Consider the following 17298-nt stretch of genomic DNA (forward strand, 5'->3'; position numbering starts at 1 on the left):
GCCTGCCTAAAGCCCATCCCCTCCTCCTCGACCAGCCTGCCTAAAGCCCATCCCCTCCTCCTCGACCAGCCTGCCTAAAGCCCATCCCCTCCTCCTCGACCAGCCTGCCTAAAGCCCATCCCCTCCTCCTCGACCAGCCTGCCTTAAGCCCATCCCCTCCTCCTCGATCAGCCTGCCTAAAGCCCATCCCCTCCTCCTCGACCAGCCTGCCTAAAGCCCATGTTCATACATCATATTACAGTGCTAATGACACACAGGCACAGCCCATCTCTCACTTCACATCACACTGAGAAGGGGGTGGGGGGTAAAGAGGAGGAAAATAAACAAGGAAAGAGCGAGAAGCCAGGAAAGACAGAAGAGAGATGAAAGGAACCAGAGGGAGACTAGAGAAGACTGCGTGTGATAGATGCCACAAATCACCTCGCCACTAAAAAAGCCCGCTTCACGGCCCGGTGGATATTGACAGACTGTTTGACTGAGCAGCGTTCCCCCTTCCGCTCTCTAAGGCGGCCATTTTGTCTGTTTCTCCAGTAGTGAGGCAGGTCTAATGTCTCCTCCACTCACAGCCAGGCTGAGGCTGAGGGAGCCCTCTGGTTGGCTTCTACTGCTGATGAATACTTTCTGCTGAGAGGCAGCGGACCTAATGAGGTTTTAGACTGGCTGGCTCTGCATGCTGCCTTTAGTTGAGTCAGACTCGTCACTGGGAGAAACACACACACACACACTCAGTCCTCGCCAGACTTCACTTTAATCTTATCAAAGCAGCCCCATCAGGCCGCCTGCCCCGCTCGCTGTTTAGCCCGTCAGCGTTTTCACAGACAGGAAGGGAGTCGGTGTGTGTTTGTGACTGAGGGCATAGACTAAGGTCTCGTATGTGTGTGTGCGTGCGTTTTTCAGGAGGCAATGAGAATGTGAGGTGTGTGTCTGTGCCTGTGTGACTGAGAAGCATTTAAAGCATTTAAGACTGAGGGCATCGACTAAGGTTGTGTGTCTGTGTCATTGAACAATCATAGCTCTTGCTTTCCAATCCCCTACAAAACAGACACACAGTGTGATTATTTGTGAATAATCAGATTAATATAATAGTTTGATTAAAACATTTACATTATTTACAAGAAAAACAAATTTCCCTAATAATAATAATCCTGTTTCCATGGACACATCTGAAATCAGGCTACCTGATGGCACTCTGATAAATGCAGAAAATCACCAATCAAAATAAACGTTCTACCACAGCGACTGTTATTTTTGGGAAGCCGATTTGATTCTCAGTTTGGACATATAAAGTTTGTAAGGGAAAACTATTTCTAAGACACATGCATTCAGTTGTTCAGAACTTGTCTGGCGCTAAAGAGGGAGGCTCACGGCTGGTGCCAGCACAGGCACAGATCAAATACACCACTGGAACAAGAGGGAGGCTCTCGGCTGGTGCCAGCACAGGCACAGATCAAATACACCACTGGAACAAGAGGGAGGCTCTCGGCTGGTGCCAGCACAGGCACAGATCAAATACACCACTGGAACAAGAGGGAGGCTCTCGGCTGGTGCCAGCACAGGCGCAGATCAAATACACCATTGGAACAAGAAGGAGGCTCTCAGCTGGTGCCAGCACAGTCGCAGATCAAATACACCACTGGAACAAGAGGGAGGCTCTCGGCTGGTGCCAGCACAGGCACAGATCAAATACACCACTGGAACAAGAGGGAGGCTCTCGGCTGGTGCCAGCACAGGCACAGATCAAATACACCACTGGAACAAGAGGGAGGCTCTCGGCTGGTGCCAGCACAGGCACAGATCAAATACACCACTGGAACACCGGTGTTTACATGTCCTAATAATTGCTCAGAAAAGCAGGTGCCTACTGCCATAATCAGTTTAATATCACATTATTATTGTGCATGTAAACATACTCAATGACTCACAAGCCGATGTCACCATCTTCCTTCACTGAACTGACAGAGGCCCATACGCTGGACCGATAGAGAACCCATACGCTGGACAGATAGAGAACCCATACGCTGGACAGATAGAGAACCCATACGCTGGACAGATAGAGAACCCATACGCTGGACCGATAGAGAACCCATACGCTGGACAGATAGAGAACCCATACGCTGGACAGATAGAGAACCCATACGCTGGACAGATAGAGAACCCATACGCTGGACAGATAGAGAACCCATACGCTGGACCGATAGAGAGCCCATACGCTGGACCGATAGAGAGCCCATACGCTGGACGGATAGAGAACCCATACGCTGGACGGATAGAGAACCCATACGCTGGACGGATAGAGAACCCATACGCTGGACGGATAGAGAACCCATACGCTGGACCGATAGAGAACCCATACGCTGGACAGATAGAGAACCCATACGCTGGACCGATAGAGAACCCATACGCTGGACCGATAGAGAACCCATACGCTGGACAGATAGAGAACCCATACGCTGGACAGATAGAGAACCCATACGCTGGACCGATAGAGAACCCATACGCTGGACCGATAGAGAACCCATACGCTGGACAGATAGAGAACCCATACGCTGGACAGATAGAGAACCCATACGCTGGACAGATAGAGAACCCATACGCTGGACAGATAGAGAACCCATACGCTGGACAGATAGAGAACCCATACGCTGGACCGATAGAGAGCCCATACGCTGGACCGATAGAGAGCCCATACGCTGGACCGATAGAGAGCCCATACGCTGGACGGATAGAGAACCCATACGCTGGACAGATAGAGAACCCATACGCTGGACAGATAGAGAACCCATACGCTGGACAGATAGAGAACCCATACGCTGGACGGATAGAGAACCCATACGCTGGACCGATAGAGAGCCCATACGCTGGACCGATAGAGGCCCCATACGCTGGACCGATAGAGAGCCCATACGCTGGACCGATAGAGAGCCCATACGCTGGACAGATAGAGAACCCATACGCTGGACGGATAGAGAACCCATACGCTGGACAGATAGAGAGCCCATACGCTGGACCGATAGAGAGCCCATACGCTGGACCGATAGAGAGCCCATACGCTGGACAGATAGAGAACCCATACGCTGGACCGATAGAGGCCCCATACGCTGGACAGATAGAGAACCCATACGCTGGACAGATAGAGAACCCATACGCTGGACAGATAGAGAACCCATACGCTGGACAGATAGAGAACCCATACGCTGGACCGATAGAGTCCCCATACGCTGGACCGATAGAGGCCCCATACGCTGGACCGATAGAGGCCCCATACGCTGGACCGATAGAGAGCCCATACGCTGGACCGATAGAGAACCCATACGCTGGACAGATAGAGAACCCATACGCTGGACAGATAGAGAACCCATACGCTGGACAGATAGAGAACCCATACGCTGGACAGATAGAGAACCCATACGCTGGACAGATAGAGAACCCATACGCTGGACAGATAGAGAACCCATACGCTGGACAGATAGAGAACCCATACGCTGGACAGATAGAGAACCCATACGCTGGACAGATAGAGAACCCATACGCTGGACAGATAGAGAACCCATACGCTGGACAGATAGAGAACCCATACGCTGGACAGATAGAGAACCCATACGCTGGACAGATAGAGAACCCATACGCTGGACAGATAGAGAGACCATATACTAACAACCACTCTTTAAAAGTAGACAGATGAGGATAATGATACATACCTGTTTGTGCATCTCAATGTTCAGCCCATAGGACATCTCATAGTACTGGAAAAGACAAGAGTCACACAATGAAACATTCACATCCCATTCATTTACTAGTTAGAATATCAAACATTGGTGACATTTCCATGGGAAGCAGTCTGCATGTCAGAATGATGGACTCCTGAGCATGGCTAAAGGGAGAGAACTAGCTGTCGTAGCCCTTTACTGATTAACACTTGAAATCCTCCACCCAGGCCGGCTCAAAGGCTGTAGTGATCCCTCTACTTCTCCCTCTATTTCTATCCTTTTCTTTGTTCTTCGAGCTCTTTTTGGGAGTCTAGGGGGTGAGCGAGGTGAACCGTGTCTGAGTGGATAGGGTAAATGCTAAGCTACAGGACTCCAATCCACTTCTTTTGAGCACAGTCCGATTTTAAAATGCTACGTTGCTAACTCAATCAGTCTGGCGAAATACGAGTCTTTCAAAACAAATAGATTGTTGTCAATCGTAGATTAGACATCCATAGCGATACTCACTATCAGGGCGTGAACTGGCGGCTGCCAGATGAGGCCTAGTTAGTCCATCCTGTTTATCTAACAACCCCCCTCTCACACACTACCGCTAAACCGGTGCATGCATTTCCTCAGAATAAAAAAATAATGTTTAACTAAAGTACCAGTGCGTTTGGTTAAAGTCAATCCTGGCGTGGACAAATAAGATAAGAGGAGTTTATATGCACGGGGCCTCAGCTCAGAGTTTGGCCTCTGTTACATCATGTCTAGGGACTGACTGGTTATTTTCCATTCATTCACCAGCCCTTTTTGTGTTACCCAGAACCTCAGCTAGGCTCTTTGAGTTGGATCAATGTTGTAGCTTGACAGTAAATACAAATAACGTTGTACCATCTACACTTACAATTTCTATTTGATCATGGGGGGCTTTGAAAATGATTTTTATTTGTTAAAAAGAGAATGTTTGAACGTGGATCAGTTGGAGCTGTTGTTTTGGAGTTAAGTCACATTCTAAATGGCAACAATGTAAAGGTTAATAGTGCTATATATATTTTTTTTAATGGTACTACTTCACTTGACTATGTCCTCTACTTGAGGAGGTCATTCAGCCATAGGCCACAGTATTGTCTGCAAGTCATCCCGGATAAGAGGCCACCGCTAAACAGCTAGGCTAAAATATAAAATGCCATACTCCACCGTGACTAACTAGTTGTCTACCTGGCCAGGGGGTCCCTTCTATCCCCCTCCACAAACTCTCTCCATCCTTAATGAGAGCCCTGGGTGTCTTAGAAGGCCCTGGATGTGTCAGGAAGGCCCTGGGTATGTGAAGGCCCATAGGCCATAGCTCACTCTGGGAGAATACTGCCCTAAATAATCAGCTTCACACACACAAAGCCAGCAGGCCAGTCATTAACCCTTAGGGGGTCAGAGGCATAAAAGAGGCCATGGAGCCATTATGACCCCCCCCATCATCACAAAGCCCCGTCCGTCACGCCCTGTTATCAACGGCCGGACATTTGACCTCTGGTGGAGATTCACAACAACTCCTTCTCTATAGGCGCACACACTTCCTCCAATCACAGGAGGCCCCAATGTCCCTTTCTGGACAATCACCACACAGGGATGATCATGAGTCAACAATCTCAAATACACCCAAAAATGTAACTCAAATTGCCTCTGCAAACAAACACGGTTGCTACCGTTTCATCGGAGGGAAAATAATAACACATCTTACTAACCATCACATGCAGGGTTTTAGTTCCAGGAAGTGATTGTACTTGTATGTAGTGTGATATTCTTACCATGACATAGTGACGCTGCATCTCTGTCTTCTCATTGGCCAGTTTGTCGTACTCCACTTTGAGACTGAAAGATGAGAAATATGGTCCATTATTATTAGACAATATTGATGTTTTATTACATAATTAATACATGTTAGTCCATTTCACAGAAATCTTTGGTTAGAAACACAATACACCATAATCACTCAATATAGTTGTACCATGTGAAATCTAAATTCTACATACCCAAAATCAACTTGATATTACCAGTGTTAGCCCAGTGTTAGCAGACATCTCTAACTAGATTGATCATGAGTAGCCTTGCCTGGTTCTTTCAGCTAAAGTACATCCTCTAACAATGGATGTCATTACCTGTGGTACTGGGCCTGCAGGAACTGAAACTCGTCTTTGATCCTGTCGCAGGACTCGGCCACGGTGAACTTGAAGCCAGGCTGCCCTGGTTGGTGTGGTGCCTAGAGAAAAGCAATGTTGATATCAATAACCCCAATGAAGTGGTAGTGCAGCCACACCTATTACATCACGCCCAGATCTCAACCCATTTCTATACCATAACAGACTACAACACATCACGCCTAGATCTCAGCCCATTTCTATAACATAACAGGCTACAACACATCACGCCTAGATCTCAGCCCATTTCTATAACATAACAGGCTACAACACATAACATAACAGGCTACAACACATCACGCCTAGATCTCAGCCCATTTCTATAACATAACAGGCTACAACACATCACGCCTAGATCTCAGCCCATTTCTATAACATAACAGGCTACAACACATCACGCCTAGATCTCAACCCATTTCTATAACATAAGTCTATTTATAATCAATAGCAACAGAAAGATGGAAAAAAATAGTATCATCATCCTTCATCATGCTTTCTTAGCCTCCTTCTCCTATAGGCCTCTCTCTCTCTCTCTCTTCCGTGTAAAATGATTTCTGCTGCTGAATGGTGGTTTGTCAGTGTGGTACCCAAACGTTCCCTTGAGCCCTGCCTGGTGGCCGCTTTTATAATGGTGGGAAGAACCACTATCACTCAAGAGTGCGATGACAGAGGCGGGTCAGTGCGCCCGTCCTCAAAGAGCACGGGAAGGGGGGTGAGCGGAGAGAGAGAGAGGGAGGGGAAATCACAACCTGATTTGTGAGGAATTCAATGCATGCCAATGATGCCGTGCAGTAAGCTCGATAATTACAGCATTTCCGTCACTGCTTCAATGCAGCAGTTTGGAGGAATTTAGAGGGGGAAAAAATATTCGCTCTGAAAATATAATTTTTCCCCTCTTACATATTGGCCGTCTTTCGTTATTAAAACTGCTCATAAGAATATTATACGTGAATCGATTGTTTATTTGCAGTTTCCTGTCGAAACGTGTTGTCGAGCGTCATAAAGGGACTAGGCTACTCGACGTGCAGACCATAAATAGTAAGGTGCAGATCACGAGCTCGTGTCTGACAAGCTAATTATTTTGAAGGCGGTACATTTGCATGAATTCGCATAATAATCTCAAGAGCTGGGATACTTACCGGATGCCGGCCCTGTGGATACATCTTGAATGTATCCTTTTTTGAGGGAAATCGGGGGATACTTCAGTAATCCGAGTAGATGTGCGATAGTCCGCCACCCCTCCCTGTGCGCACAAGCGGTCGGACAAAGCCAATCCTCCGCCGCGGAGAACACACTTCCACCCTCCGATCTCTCGATCTTTATTGTTGATTTTAAGCCCCTTTCCTTTCACCATCACAAACAAACATAACAAAAAAGCAGAACAGAATGGATATTAGCTAAATGAACGGAGTATGCAATCGGAACACGCACATAGCTCCAAAATATGCTCGTGACGACAGCAAGTAAATACTTGCTGAATTTAGTCAATGGCATATGCAGATTATAGCCTCTATAATTTAACTCACTATCATCGCCTGGCCCGTCTCTCAAAAAATACATGTCATAATAAACCGCTATTCTCGATTTGCAAATATTTATCCGACATGTTGGGAAATTGTGATATCTAAATGGGTTTGCTTGACAGGTTTGTTGGCGTGTCAAGCCTTCACGCTAGAGTGATAATAGGCTACACTAGCAGACGAAAAAAACTACAATAGGCGCGTAGCACGGGTAACAATTTATCCAAAACCAAAAGACCAGCCTCGCTACAATCAAAGTTGATATATAAACACGATACAATGTATTATCTGCATTCGCAACAAATGTAACAATTTGCTGATCGCCGAGCTGCAGTGTTCGAGCGCAACTGGAAAACAGAATATACGACGAAGCGGGCTGCGGGATTATGACATTCAGCCCACCAAGCTTGGTTATAAAACACACTGCTGTTTTCAAAGTAGCCCAGCCATGAAAGCTACCCGTCTTGTTAGCGGGCTCTTCTCGGGTCTTCTTCTTTACCTTTGTCTCGATTGATTCCCCTCCCCTACGACGGCAATAATCCCTCTGTTGAACGAATTTTCACAATCCTCGGCTGGTAACCTTCCTTATGAGAATGAAAAAATGATCCAAAAGTAATCGCTGGTTACATGGAATCCTTGTCCCAGCCGAGCCTTGGAACTTCGGGGATCTCGTGGCGCCGCACGACCTGCCTCGACAATGCCTTTCCGATCCGACGTCGGAGAGCCGTCGATTACAACGAGTTGTTGACCGTATAAAACTTCCAAGAAAGCCTTTCTTGGATAAATGCAATTATTGACGAGTCTTCTAGTAAATCCAAATACAATTTTGTAAGTTAAAAGAGGTTAAATCGTAGAAAAGTTGGATGTTGTAACGAAGCAATTGCTTGCATTCGATTTACCCAGTTTTTCCAACGCTTGCTGTACCACACACAGACTGTGCACTGACACGAGGACTCAACTGCCGCGAGAGGGCCTCTCACAAGCCAATCGGATTCTCCGAATGAGTTTAGCTGCATTAGCCTATCAGAGAGCGATGTCCCCACGTGGGGTACATAGTACCCTTGTGTTCCCATTGGACTGTGATATATGACTTCATATCTTCGCCATTTTGGATCTAAACTGGTATTCACCTGACGAACTTGTAATAAACAAAGGTAATTATAAATGTTTCTGCCACAAATGTCAGAATATACTGTTTGACTTTTAATCATTGATATATTAAATCCCTCATGTGATGCAGACATGGGCATGTGCAGCATGGTACACATGGTTAAATCTCATATAATGTTAGATACAATGTAAAAATCAAATTGGAATGCTGAGCATGCCTGTGTTTCTGGACTAAAAAGTGTCCTAGCAATTAAGCAACTCTTTTTCTATATCAGCTAATTACTTGCCTCATTTAAACGTTTAGAATAGGCTACAGTGCAGTTTATGAAATCTGAAACTCACAAGCACATTAAATGTGCTCTGAAGAAAGTATGTGTTCTATAATTTGCTATCTTAGAAGATCCAGCCTACAAATAGCTTAATCATTTAGGACTGTAGTGTTTAATGAATGATTTGCTCCATCACGTAGTTTTGAAAGCCTTTAATTAAGAATGATTGAATTTACTAAGCATAGCCCTTGCATAAATCTAACACGAATACTAGAAATTGGGGATTAAATGTATTCATTGATCAGACTGATTTGATCGACCTACATTTTTAATAAGACCTTAACCATCAACAAGCTTTCATATCGGCAACGCTGAAAGGTACAACATGTCTGCGCCCGAGGAAGTCAGCCTATCACGTGTTGCTCGCTATACTCAGCCCCACGTGGGGCTCCCCTTCCCGTCACTGTTCGTTATCCAATGGCTGTGCAGCTGTCTTACCTCCTCGCTTACAATTGGCCAGAGGCAGCAAAGGCTGTCAGTCAGGATCCCATGCTGTCAATCAATACCACGCGGGGCTCAGCGCTGACAAATGCCTGTGCTTCTCTCCCTCCTGCCTGCAAATAGTCCCTGGAATGGCTGCTTAATTAGCTTCGAATGGCTTTTCCTTCCAGCTCAAACAATCTGTCACTACCATGTGGTAAAAAGAGCCTTGCATAAAACAAAAGAGGGTGGGGGGGTGGAGTTAGTAGGGGCTAAATATCAGTTTGATTCCCCCCTCCTCCACCGAATACATTTGTATTACCGCAAAACAAAGCATTTACCTCGCTCTAACATTGGCTCATTGCAGCCAACAGTTTCTGTCTTCATTGGGGTTTGTTTTTTTCCTCCGTAGAACAAAAATGTGAGATTTATATGCATTTTTAATCCCTTGTTTTTGGAAAGCTAGCCTATAAGCAAGCAGGATGAGGTCGTGATAGTGTTCTTCATGGCCTTATAGAAAAGTAAATATAGGGTATATGCATGTTTAACCCCTTGTTTTTGGAAAGCTAGCCTATAAGCAAGCAGGATGAGGTCGTGATAGTGTTCTTCATGGCCTTATGCCTTATAGAAAAGTAAATATAGGGTATATGCATGTTTGCTAAATAAAGGTAATGATTTATTACCAAAGTCGACATCATGTCTGTGAACCTAATTATTGCTCCTGTTTACTCAACATCACTAAATTATTCATCGCGCTAGAGAGTAGTGCGAATTATGCTAGAAGTCAAATATGGAATGGGCCTATATTTTTCATCACTAAAACGACCTAGTTTTATACATGGTTAACAAACTAATATTTCATTCTGACTTTTCCACTATGTGAAAAATCGTTTTTTTTTTTACCACAACATCTGTGCAGACCTGAAAGCAGAAAAAAATAAACATGGTATACATTTTAAAGTGTAAATTATAAAGTTAACGGCATTTGCTTCAGATGAACCTTCAAACGCCTGAAGATATCACCACTTTAATTGGATGCCTCTCAGATGTTTACGCTCAGGGAGGCTAGCAGGGTCATTCGCTCAAAGGAGGGAGAAAATGACCACTCCTCATTGGCTACCTCACTGTAAACTTTGGACTGGCCCACGTGGGCTGGTTGAGGGCTGGAATAAAGACTCTGGGCTGAGGTCGAATGCATAATAAAAGGCCCCAAATAGTACAGCTGGGCCAAAGTGCTGCTAGTCTACCAAATTTACTAAAGAATGGGAAAGAAACTATGTAAATAACCCAGATCAGTTTCCATTAAAAAAACCACGATCAACAAAAAACATTACCTGGCCATAAGTGCGCTGTGGTTGGAGTTCAAAACATGGAGAAGACCTGAAAGTCTTGATCACACACACACACACACACACACACACACACGGTGGACCTTGCATTCTAATATCACACACAGAGACCCACTTTTCCCTCATCCTCAATAAAGAGTGGCCTGAATTAGGAGGCAACAAAGGCCAGGGTCTTCACCTCTAGGAGAAGAGGCCCTCCACCCTCGCAGACCTCTGCACTGTTTATTTACACTGGAACCATGGACGCTGTGAAACTCCCACCCCGGGGCTCTACACACACTGGGGCTATTTGCAGAGGTGGTTTTAATTCTTTGCAGAGCGATGATCGGCCTCCCTCTTTCACTCCATCTCCAGGCTTACAATCGGATTCCCACAGCCCTACCTGGCCCCCGCAAACCAGCCCCCAAATTAATAGAACAGATGTCTGTTTTCAGTGGTTTTAGTGGCCGCTAAAGACCAGAATCCCATTTGTTCTGCCTGCAGAATTACGCTCTCTACTCAAACAAACCTCCGGTGCCGAAACCACAGTCTCACGGCCAAGCCTACTGCTGGTTCCTTCCAGCCACTACTACCGTCATCTCAGAACTGATACTTCCTGAAATGAGGTCCAAAAGGTTTTTAATTTTTTTTTTTATTGAGACCTCAGTTGTGAAGTGCAGAATGGGCTACGTTAACTCATGCAAGATTTCTCACAATTTTTATTACGTAACCAAATGGGAACTTTGGATCCAGTTTTTACAAGAGCACACACAATACACTCTCACAATTTAATTTAGCTAAATGCTAGCATTATGCCGTTTTAGCTAGGCTATCGCCCCCCCACCCAGAAGCAGGGATGGTGAGCTGGGGGTTTGATGTTTCGCGTTCATCCGTCTGCTCTCTCCTATCCAGCCAGCACTCTCCCCTTAGTGGAGCGGAAAATGAGGGCCTTATTTCCATGGCGAGTCGGGGTATTGTGGAGCACCGCTGTCTCAGGATTATTGACATGCTTTCATAGGCGGGCTCAGGCCCTGAAAGGAGACACATTCCTGGCCACAATGGGCCCAGTGTGCAGCGAGGCCGGCCTGAATAGGGCCCCGAGTGTATCAGGGTGACTCGTCAGCCAGTAATCAATGCAAACAGGATGAAAGGGTCTTATCAAAAGGGACAAATGCAGACATGAGCAGTGTCGCCAAACAAAAAAAAAAAGTGAGCGAGGGAGGGAGGGGAAAAAATAAAGATGGAGGCTTTTGGCAGAAGCCCCAGGCCCGCATTGGTTCGAATGCTGCTGTCGAGCGAACTAGGGGAACGGAGCCAATTACCATTCTGCAATTCTCATTCTCTGACATCAACAGCCACTTAGCCATATCTTAAAAACACAAGGAGTAGCATTATCAAAGCCCTCGCTGCCAAAAATGTTTTACAAAGGCTGTGCACTGTGCGGATTGTATCAAATCCCTATATAAAAAAACAACCTCCAGAGAGACTCTATTTGTTCATCTTACACGGCCAGATTTCACAAACAGACGCCGCAAAAAGTGAAGCCAGTTCTTGAGGAATTTCCCTTCAGAGAATCCTATCTGGGGCTGATGGGTTTGCCTCTAATCCTGCCATGAAAGAGGCCGTCCTCTCCGAAGAAACCTGTGGCGTGTAAGCCTTTTGAAAACACAGCTGCCTATCAGGCCAATTCGTTAAGGCACTAAAGGTAAACGGGGACAAGAGGCTCCTGGAAAAACTCTGTCACAATGAGCTCTTTCCCACATCGTTAGAGGAATCAATAGCTGCCCTCGGTTCAGATGGGGCCTGCTGCTTCAGGAGACACACAGAGCAAGAGAAGACTCTCGATTCTAGCTGGTATAGGGGGTCGGCTCACTCGGATGTTCATTTTTCTCTCAGCGAGCCACTTTTCAGATTGCAATAACATTCTCCAATGAGAGGTCAAAGTGCAAAGTCTCACACGTTCAAGATGCCCAGATACAATTGACCTCTTTTTTGTTTTACTAATGAATCCCTTTGTCAGTTATTTTTTATAAACTGTCAAATTGTGTGATAGAGTAGAATTGGGGCCTATCATGGGGTTTGTCACTTCAACACAATGTCATTTATATGGGGATGAGTTTTATATTTCAATAGTTCTATTGGCACTGCAGAGGCTTGGGCGGCCATATTTGATTTATTTGCACGCTATTGTTTACCCCCTCCTCTGGTTTGATATCGAAACACACAGGGCCCCGGCGCCAGGTCGTTCAATGACTTTTTAGCATAATGCAGTTGAATATGTATGCTTTCAAAAGGGTTCACCTCTGTTGTTGCTGGTGATTAATACAGTCATTCTGGGAGTGCTGGTTGTGTGACTCGATTCACAGGCCAATGGGCGTTAGGCTCTTTAGAGCGCCTGTGTTATTTTTGGTGATTACTGTCCAAGTGGTGGGGCTTTAAAAGCAGGTCAACAAAGTGACCCTCCTGTCCTCCAGCTGGAGTGTGAAAGGGAGCTGGTGTGTGACGGTGGTGGAGCACCTCACCCACTTGCCAGAGACGATACCGGAGTGCCAACCCCTGCTATCGCCGCCGGCAACGCAGAGAGCGAGGGGGCGGGGGTACGGGTGCTGGAGAGCCGACACATTCTCACTCGACACCCACACATCCACTTTAGAATGCGGCCGCTTTTCCAACGCTTGGTGCACACCGTTGTTGCAAAACGTCTTTACATTGAAAGCTTCAGGCGTTCAATAGCTTTGGCTTTCATTTTTATGGATCCTACTCAAAGGTATGCTAATCACGGGGTGGTTGAGCAGGACTGAGGGTGTGTTTGGGACATGTCTGTCACCACCCCTTCTCCTCTCAGCACACGGCTTGCTCTCTTTCTTTCCCTTTCTCCACCTCCTTGGCTCACCTGATCTCTTCCTGTTTTTCCAGCATGTCCCCCTGGGTCCCATCCAGCCTGGCAGGCAGTTCAATAGCCCCTGCGGTGAACGCGTAACAATCCCCACACCTGTGGAACAAGGCCCATTGTAAAGACTCCCCTCTTTCTCCCTTTCCCAATCCCCTTAAGGCACAGACACACCGGTAGCGTTTGTCGGCCGAGAGTACTTAGCACTTCTGAACAGAGTGCTGTCTGTAATTTGCAAACCGAATTCTAACTGTAGAATCTCGTGAAAATGTCAGTAGACAGACGACCGAACGAACAGCAGACGAGCGACAGAGGAACGGCAGACCAACATTCGGTAAGTTGTCCCTTACATCTGTATGTGAAAGACAGATGAGGCCTCCCTTTACTGTCCTTACAGATGAGGCCTCCCCCCTCTGTCTTGCCTGTCATTGGAACACCCTGGTGTGAGCCAGCAGGTGTTGTCTCCCTCCCAGACGAGTCATTGTGGAGTCAAGCAATGTTGAGAAGAGCTTAACTCCACGGCCTCAGGGATCAATTAGGCCTCAATGCAGCGCAAACAGGTTTTCTCACCCCCCATTTGACAGCCCCCGGTGACACGGTAGGGGGCACAGCTAAAAAGAGGAGGCAGAAGTTCCATAGACACACAAAGCCAAAGGCAGTCTATATGCTGAAGGATTGATGGAGCTAATCTGTGTGTGAGCGAGAGAGAGAGAGTGTGTAGAAACACATACCCAAACAAATACTCCCACTCAGAAACACACACATAAAATGATTATACTCACAAACAAACACACAGATACACAAATGGATACATACACACGTACACACACCCTGTTGTTTACCATCCCATATTTTGGCAATCATATTATCTCTGTTTATCCAGCTTTGTCCCTAGAAAACATGACTAATACATCTGGATCGGTCAAATGGTATTAGATATTGAGTGATCTTCTCAGTATTTGGGTACAGCTTGACATATCACTGGTATCTCTGTCTCTTTCCCTGGTCTCATCTTCAGATTACTCTCTCTCTCTCTCTCCACAGGTCACCAGACTGGTGAGGTCATTACCAGGGGTTTCCAAGGGAACAAGCCCCAGCACCAATTCCCCTAAGGCCTGGGGCTAGAGAATGGAGATGTGTGAGTTTTGCAGGGGAGCGATAAAGGAGAAGGGAACTTCACCTGGGGTAAAAACAACTGGTCCGGCAGTTCACGGGTCATCAGTTAACGTCCAGACTTGCCAGGCACATGACCCCCGGCCCAACGGCTATCCCAAAGGCTATCATTTGTGTCGATCAATAGCGACTAATGACCAACTATTCCATGCGGTAATCTCAGACCGCCCAAGCATCTCCAGGGAGTTGGGATCACAAATGAGGAAGATCTGTAATGCACAAGGATAATGACTGTAGCTATTGTTATCACCACTAATATCTGGTGAGGCGATCAAAGACCTAGTATTTATCATGTAGACCACCCACAAGCATAGTGCAGTACACACACACACACACACACACACACACTAGTGCTGTTGATACGGCTCAATCAGAGCAGTGCCCCACTCCCCCAGTAGCCTGTTAGTTAGAGGAAGCTTCCTCTACACCCCTTCTTCTTGTCCCATCATTGACAACTCAAGCCCGCTGACATACACACACACACACACACACACACACACACACACACACACACACACACAGCCAACGGCCTCTAGCTCTGATAATTTCAAGCTGCCCTCTTAAAAGCAATGCTGTTGTCAGGGGTTTATTTTTGTTGTTGCATGTTGACTTCATTGAGTGCTTCCATCCTGCTATCAGGTTTTTTTCACACCCCTCCTAACTTCATGGTCCACTCATCGCTGGTCTGGAGAGCTGCACCAAGGCCCATTCTCTCTCTCTCTCTCTCTCTCTCTCTCTCTCTCTCTCTCTCTCTCTCTCTCTCTCTCTCTCTCTCTCTCTCTCTCTCGCTCTCTCACACACATCTCTCTCCTATCTCTTCCACATGGTTGGTGCCCAGCTCAAACAGCAGACCAGCCGCCACCCTCTTAAGCCCCTCTCCTGTGTGGTGGCAGCCCACTTAGCGCATTCGACAGCAAGGCCTAATCAGAAGACAGAAGGGTCTCTACTGTGTGTGTGTGTAACAGCGCTGCCGGAGAGTATCGTGTAGGACACTTGGACAGACCGCCACTCCAAAGTGTCGTCACTCCGCAGTCCATCATGTCATAAAAGCCCAGATGAGGTTAAACACTCCTTTAATTACCTCTCAGAGTTGGGGTCGTCTCATCACAGGAACGGGAAGTGTGTGTGGAGTGTCTCCCTCCATGCGCCGCTGAAGGTCTTTGGCTATGCTGCCACCATGCTGATACCCGGCGCTAATGCAAGGGGCGAAACGTGTTTGCACATGCTTATCAACTGGCCATGGGCCAGTTCAGCTGTTCAGCTCACAGTGGTGACCGATTAGAAGTAGGGTGGCCGAGAACTGACCCTCAATCAGTTGTTGACAACGGAGAGTTAACGGAGTGGAGTGCGGAGGCTGTCAGGATTTGATGATGTCACGGGTGGAATGCATTGGCCCCGGCAACACTTCTCTTTAGCTCCCCCCTGGAGAGGCAGCTGATAACCCCATCCAGGGCTTAGTGGGGGTTAGTGGGGGTTACACAGTTTCATCACACGGCCCGCTGAGAGGAAACTGAAACCATGCAAACATCCAGCAGCACCACCACCAAACAAGCTCTGAGAGTCAGAGTCTGTCTGTCCAGTTTCAGGGGGAGAAACGATGTGTTCCCATACTGTAAACTGGTTTCCTTGTTCTGATCTCCTTGTTCTGATCCTTGTCTCCTTTCATGATCTCAGAGATGACTGGCTCTGCATCCAGCATCCATTATTTACACTGCTTCTATCTGGCTCTGCATCCAGAATATACACTGCATCTATCTGGCTCTGCATCCAGCATCCATTATTTACACTGCATCTATCTGGCTCTGCATCCAGCATATACACTGCTTCTATCTGTCTCTGCATCCAGCATCCATTATGTACACTGCATCTGAATATACACTGCATCTATCTGGCTCTGCATCCAGCATCCATTATGTACACTGCATCTATCTGTCTCTGCATCCAGCATATACACTGCATCTATCTGGCTCTGCATCCAGCATCCACCATGTACACTGCATATATCTGTCTCTGCATCCAGCATCCACCATGTACACTGCATCTATCTGGCTCTGCATCCACCATGTACACTGCATCTATGTGTCTCTGCATCCCACCATGTACACTGCATCTATCTGGCTCTGCATCCACCATGTACACTGCATCTATCTGGCTCTGCATCCACCATGTACACTGCATCTATCTGGCTCTGCATCCACCATGTACACTGCATCTATCTGGCTCTGCATCCAGCATCCACCATGTACACTGCATATATCTGTCTCTGCATCCAGCATCCACCATGTACACTGCATATATATGTCTCTGCATCCAGCATCCACCATGTACACTGCATCTATGTGTCTCTGCATCCAGCATCCACCATGTACACTGCATATATCTGTCTCTGCATCCAGCATCCACCATGTACACTGCATCTATCTGGCTCTGCATCCACCATGTACACTGCATCTATCTGGCTCTGCATCCACCATGTACACTGCATCTATCTGGCTCTGCATCCACCATGTACACTGCATATATCTGTCTCTGCATCCAGCATCCACCATGTACACTGCATCTATCTGGCTCTGCATCCAGCATCCACCATGTACACTGCATCTATCTGGCTCTGCATCCACCATGTACACTGCATCTATCTGGCTCT

At 46.8% G+C, this 17298-nt stretch overlaps 1 protein-coding gene across 1 annotated transcript in view; it reads right to left on the bottom strand.

The window, feature by feature from the left end:
• LOC139384356 (transducin-like enhancer protein 3-B) overlaps positions 1 to 8059 on the bottom strand; it is a 52886-nt gene extending 44827 nt beyond the window's left edge. The window contains exons 1-5 of the mRNA XM_071129063.1: positions 7901 to 8059; positions 7021 to 7225; positions 5843 to 5943; positions 5492 to 5555; positions 3699 to 3743 (exon numbers count right to left, since the gene is read on the bottom strand). Of these exons, the coding sequence (XP_070985164.1) occupies positions 3699 to 3743; positions 5492 to 5555; positions 5843 to 5943; positions 7021 to 7044 (234 nt within the window). The 5' untranslated portion in view covers positions 7045 to 7225; positions 7901 to 8059. The remainder of the gene's footprint in view (positions 1 to 3698; positions 3744 to 5491; positions 5556 to 5842; positions 5944 to 7020; positions 7226 to 7900) is intronic.
• Between the last annotated feature and the right edge of the window lie 9239 nt (positions 8060 to 17298).

This window comes from Oncorhynchus clarkii, chromosome 26, assembly GCF_045791955.1.
Source record: "Oncorhynchus clarkii lewisi isolate Uvic-CL-2024 chromosome 26, UVic_Ocla_1.0, whole genome shotgun sequence".
Lineage (NCBI taxonomy): Eukaryota > Metazoa > Chordata > Actinopteri > Salmoniformes > Salmonidae > Oncorhynchus > Oncorhynchus clarkii.